This window comes from Lynx canadensis, chromosome A1, assembly GCF_007474595.2.
Source record: "Lynx canadensis isolate LIC74 chromosome A1, mLynCan4.pri.v2, whole genome shotgun sequence".
NCBI lineage: Eukaryota > Metazoa > Chordata > Mammalia > Carnivora > Felidae > Lynx > Lynx canadensis.
Genome location: NC_044303.2, coordinates 117288074 through 117294240, shown reverse-complemented (window position 1 = coordinate 117294240; position 6167 = coordinate 117288074). Strand labels below are relative to the sequence as shown.

The 6167-nt window shown below is 42.5% G+C and overlaps 1 protein-coding gene across 1 annotated transcript; it reads right to left on the bottom strand.

Moving 5' to 3' along the window:
- Window positions 1-2739: 2739 nt before the first annotated feature.
- Window positions 2740-5388, bottom strand: LOC116738046 (protocadherin gamma-A3-like). Its single transcript, XM_032593055.1, has one exon. It carries the CDS (start codon window positions 5221-5223, stop codon window positions 2740-2742), a length of 2484 nt encoding a protein of 827 aa, XP_032448946.1. The 5' UTR covers window positions 5224-5388.
- Window positions 5389-6167: the final 779 nt, after the last annotated feature.

The following is a 6167-nucleotide window of genomic DNA, read 5'->3' as shown; positions in this document are numbered from 1 at the left end:
ACTGGTGGGTGCACTGGCGCTGCCTCCAAGTTCTGATGTGCGCAAGACAAAGCAGGAAAACACTGCCCAACTTTCACGCAGAACTGAGAACCCCCTTCTTCCCTTCGGTCAACAGCGGCGCTCGGAGGTTGTCTGGGAGAACTGCATATTGCGGAGCCATTTACTCTCAAAGGGTAAGCTCTTTATGTATGTTGTCTTTTTATTTGGTGTAAAAAAACCAAATACTCATTTTTCTCCTCTAAATTGGATATTTTCTATCTTTATTATTTCATAAGTGTTGCCATCATTTTACATTCTTTTTTGTATTAAAAAATTTCACATGGCATACAACCATTTTTTTTTTCAGTTTTGGGGGCAAAAATATCTTTAATGATTCCACTGTATTTACAAACACTGGCATGACTAGTATGGATGTAACCAAAAAATTACTGGCTTTTTACCCACATTTGAGCGGATACTATGATCCTTACATTTTTGTAAAATGCATAACCTCCCTTATTTTGACTCTCTCCATAAATATGTTGTCAACTCAGTAATATTTTTCAAAGATACAGTCTTTGCAAAAAAAAGAGTGAATCAAGACCCTAGACTTATTTTAATATATTGCTCAATTTTTTAAAGCATAGGTAATCTTCCCATTAAGTACAGCACAGCACAGCCTAATATTTTAAAGTGACTAATTTAGTACACCTGCTTTTATACAGCTGAATCTTGTGAAAGATTTATTTTACTTATTTTTATGCAATCAGTGCTTTTTACTATATTAATGTATATACAACCTCCATAATCCCAATACTCAGCTCCAGCTGATTTATACCATTTATACCATTGAATTTATACCAATGAATTTGACTTGATCACTAGTAAATATTGGAGAGGCATTGAGAATCCTTAGACACTTCATTTTGGAACTTAGCCTTTGATCTCTGAACTCATATTGGGTAACTAAAGCAAATACCTTTATTTCAAATGCACTGCTAAATTATATACCAATGTAGTGATTTATTCCACTGCTTTGCACCCACCATACTCATATTACACCCCAGTCAAAACAGATGATTATCTATTTTCCGAAGATGTTATTTTCATTTTTTTCTCTACCTCATGACTTTATATTTTCTGTTCCTTTTGCCATAAATCCTCCACCTTTCTGTTGTAATGAATTCTTGCCCATCCTTTTAAATGTAGTTTTTGGTGGGGGCACCTGGATAGCTCAGTCGGTTGAGCATCTGACTTCGGCTCAGGTCATGATCTCACGGCTCGTGAGTTCGAGCCCCACATTGGGCTCTACGCTGACAGCTTAGAGCCTGAAGCCTCCTTCTGATACTGTGTCTCCCTTTCTCTCTGCCCTCCCCCTCTTGGGTTCTGTGTCTCTCTCTCTCTCTCTAAAATAAATAACTTCTAAAAAAAATTTTTAGGTCCTGTATGGTGAAAATGGAATATCTGAGACTTTTCATTATCTATACAAGTAGATAGAAATTGTACTGCCTTTGTACTATCTGTACACTTTCACAATATTTAGATAAATGTTATTTATCTAATATTTAGGCTTTGTTTTATATAGGATTCTTAGAAAATTCTCTTTGAGTATCTAGAGTTCCTGTGGCACTATCCATTTAATAATTTTTCTCTTTATGAGGAAAGTGATACTAGTATTATAAAGATTTTTCCTTAAAGAAGGTATTTTGAAGATTATGGGCCTTTTTTCCTGTACTGTATTGCACGTTTGAGTGACAATATGCCTTTCTCTGCTCCAGTTATTTTGCTCAGGCCCCACGTCTCACACTCTTGAATATGTATCTAATATATTGAGGGAGATATTGGTTCCTTTATTTGAATTCTAATGAATTATATTTGGTCTCATTTTGTTTGACTCTCTGAGGTGATTTCATGGGTGAATATAATTTCATAAATTTCAAAATAGGCCAACAATTTCTGGCTCAAAAGACTTGTAGGACTCCTATTCCATTGTTGGAGTGGCTGGTCTGGAAATCTCCTGCTGAGGCTGAGACATATCTCCTTGCATTTTTTAAAAATCCTTCTCAAAGGACAAGACATGCCACTCCAAGGCTCATAATGATTTAGGCAATTGACCTTCCCACCTTCAAGCAAAAGGCTGAAATCAGTATGAGTGCACACAATCACCCACACATACTTTCGGTATACATAGTAAGGACTACAGGACAGGTAAAACCATTTGACCAATCTGTACATTTTTTTACCCAACAATTTTTATGTCATTGAGATGAAGAGTTTGGCCTGGCTTGGTAGGAGCTGAGCATCATTTTATTGGAGACTAAAATATCTAATATTCATATTTTTTACTTGTATCAGTCAGGATAAGCTAAGTAGTTGGAGTGACAAACTTCAAATCACAGGAAGTTAAGATGAAGGTCTATTTATCACAGGTATACACATCAATGTAGGACAACCACAGGGCTCTTTCTTGGTGTAGTTATTCAAGCAATAAGGTAGAAGGAAGAGTCACAATTTCAAAAAATAACTTAGAGATCTGGAAATTCTTGCAATGCCATCGGGAGCTTTCCCCAGGGAGAAGCACATATTACCTTCATTTACAATATATTGGCCAGAACTAGTTACCTACACCCACTCGGTCATAACCAGGTCAGGAAGATCTGCTCTACCAACCGCCCAAAAGAAGAGATGAACTAATTATTTAAACAACAGAACTAATGACTACCGTGTTGCTTTATTTTCAAATAAATGTATATTAAATATTTATAAAATCACACTGGCATAACTGTTCTTTATAATATTCCAATAAAGAAATAAACCTACCTCGAGTAGGTTGGGGTCTCCTTTCGTTTCCGGTAAATCTTGAGATACCAGGAAAGACTCGCTTTTCCCACAGCTTTCTCCGTTGAGGAGCGTGTCGGCATAGTTGGGCTGCGGGAAGATCACGTGACTCTCCCGGGAGTCCGCCCTGAGGGAGACCTCCTGGGAATAGGTCTGCAGGAAAGTGCGCACCCCATCCACGCCCACAAAGTGCGTGGCGGGCACGCCAGCCAATCCAACCCCCGCAGCCTGGAGCAGACGGGACGAGTGCCAGCGCCTCAGCCTGAGTCCCAGCAGCACGATCACAAAGGCCAGAAAGATGCAGGAGACTGCAGCCACCGCCACCACCAGGTACAGCGTGAGGTCAGAATCGTCTGGGTCGGCGGCTGTCCTGATGCTGCCCAGATCGGCCAGGACGTCTGGGATGTTGTCAGCTACGGCCACGGTGAGCGTGACGGTGGCCGAGAGAGGGGGTTGGCCGTGGTCTTGCACAGCCACCACCAGGCTTTGCTTGAGCGCATCTCTGTCCAGCAGGGCCCGTGCAGTGCGCACCTCGCCCGTGTGCAGCCCCACCGTGAAGAGCCCTGGTTCGCTGGCCTTGAGTAGACGGTAGGACAGCCAGGCGTTCTGGCCAGAGTCTCTGTCCACCGCCACCACCTTGGTCACCAGGTATCCGGGCTCTGCGGATCGGGGCGCCAGCTCCACGCCTGTGGAACCATCAGTAGGGAGAGCGGGATACAGGATTTCTGGAGCATTGTCGTTCTGGTCCAGCACGAATATGCTCAGTGACACATTGCTGCTGAGGGGTGGGTTCCCACTGTCACTGGCTGTCACCAATAGCTGCAGGTCTCTAACCTGCTCGTAGTCAAAGGAACGGAGAGCATACAGGACACCGGTGTCGGAATTGATGGAGACGTAAGTGGATAGAGGCGCCCCCTGGATGGTATCCTCAGTCAGTGCGAAAGTGATGTGGGCGTTCTGGATGCTGTCGGGATCCTGGGCGGTCACACAGAAGATGGAAGCTCCCCTGGGGTTGTTTTCCGGAATGTAGGCTGAATAGGAGGCCTGACTGAAAGCAGGTGGGTTGTCATTGATGTCTGCAACATGCAGAGTGATATGAATGTTCGTAGACAGTGGGGGGCTTCCTCCATCTGTGGCTCTGAGAGTGATGTTATATTCAGACACCTGTTCACGATCCAGAGATCTGGCTGTCACTAAGCGGTAATACTGGTCTATTGATTTTTCTAAATTAAATGGCACATTTCCCAGGACAAAAACTGTGACTTGTCCATTTTGCCCAGAATCTCGGTCATGCACATTGATAAGGGCAATTTCTCTTCCAGCAGTAGCCTCTTCTGGGACTGATTCAGTAAGAGAAGTGATTGTTACTTCTGGGGCATTGTCATTCACATCCAGAACTGTGACTAAAATCTTAGCTCTTGAAAGGAGACCAGGTCCATCTTGTGCTTCAATTTTAATTTCATAGAACATAGCATCCTCATAATCTAGACTTTTTAATATTGATATATCTCCAGTCACTGAATTGAGATAAAAAATCTCAGCGACTTTCCCAGGCATTTTATCTAGAATATAGGACACTTGAGCATTGAATCCTTCATCAGGGTCAGTGGCATTCACTGTGAGCAGTGTGGTACCCACTGGCAAGTTCTCTTGAATACTTAATTGATACTCAGATTGAGTAAATACTGGTGGGTTGTCATTTGCATCCAAAACTATCACTTGGATGTACAAGTTGCCAGAGTGGACAGGATTCCCACCATCAGAAGCAATGAGGACAAGCTGATGAACTTTCTTTTGTTCACGGTCCAGAGCCCTCTCCAACACCAGCTCTGGGTACTTTGTCCCATCAGAGACATGCTTCACAGTCAGAGAAAAGTAGTCATTGGGGTGGAGATGGTAGTTCTGAAGGGAGTTCATGCCCACATCTGGGTCAAATGCAGTCTTAAGTGGAAATCGAGTTCCAGGAGCCGCTAGTTCGCCAATTTTTATTTCCAATTTCTCTGTTAGAAAATCAGGAGCATTATCATTAATGTCTTTAATTTCTATTTCTACTTCAAAAATTTTCAATTTGTCTTCTACAAGGACGTTAAATTTTACAAGACACAGCGCACTCTGAGCACAGAGCTCCTCCCGGTCTATCCTGCTTGCGGTGACCAAGCTGCCGCTTCGCGGGTTCAGAGCAAAGAGCTGCGTCCTACCTCTAGAGATGATGCGGACTCCACGCTCCGCCAGCTCCCAGGGCTCCAATCCCAGGTTCTTGGAGATGTTGCCCACAAAGGAACCTTTGTCCATTTCCTCTTGCACTGAGTAGTGGATCTGCCCGGATCCAGTCTTGCATAGCGTCCACAGAAGCACAAACAGCAGGGCCAATCCTCTGCAGTGTCTGAATCTCAGGTATTTAGTCATTTCTTCTTTGGTGAATTATTTTCTGTGAATTCCGTTCCAACTACCCACGACGGACTCAAATCATATTTGTTTTCAAGGAACTAAGCTTTTTATGGTCCTATTTTATGGGTCACAGAGCTGGTTGACTAACAGGATGAGCTTTGTAGCAGCTCGGATCTTCTGGGGTCTGATTGACTGGTTCTTTGCTTTTTAGGAACAAGGAAATGGTGGACAGGCTCGCCAGCCCCGTTTTCCTCCTTGAGTGGTCAGCAGCGACACTCAGAGGCCTAATGGTTTACTGCACCCTTTCAGATAAACCCAAGTTAGTGATTTTTAAGTTTCCCAACACCCGAAATCTTCTGTATCAGAGGTAATGGGATTGGTGTCTATTTCACACAGTTCAATTGTTATATGTTAAAGTATGATATATGTTAAAGTATGTTCCTTAGGAAGCCATGCTCTAACCTTAAGACCACTAATATTGCTTCAAACATGCTGGAGTTACTGTTTTGAAATGTTCAAAGTTTAAAAACCACACAGAAATATCAGCTTTATTTATAGGTTATACTCATTAAAGTTTGTCCTTGATAGCCTGACATCTTAGTTTCAATATCTGTAATTGAACCCATTCATTAAACATAATTGGGTGTTAGACAATATGTGAGGATTCAAGGTAAATGATATGAACATAACCACTTCCTCCCCAAAGCTAGGTAGATATAAAATCAAACAAGGAATTCCAGTGCACTGAGATAATTACCATGATGGAAGAAACCAAAGGCAATGGGAGGGCCTCCAACCCGGCCCTGGAGGTTAGCAAAGGCTTTCCCAAGAAACATGAGAAAAGTGGATCAGGGAAAAGGCCTGGATATGAGAGACAACAGTATGGCAATTTCTAGATGTGAGAGAGAAATCGCACAACTTCAGAGTACTGGAAGTAGTTCACTTTGTCTAAATCTAGAGTA

What these genes read in the sequence shown, in the direction of transcription:
- LOC116738046 (XM_032593055.1), bottom strand. Translation starts at nt 5,223, where the DNA reads ATGACTAAATACCTGAGATTCAGACACTGCAGAGGATTGGCCCTGCTG.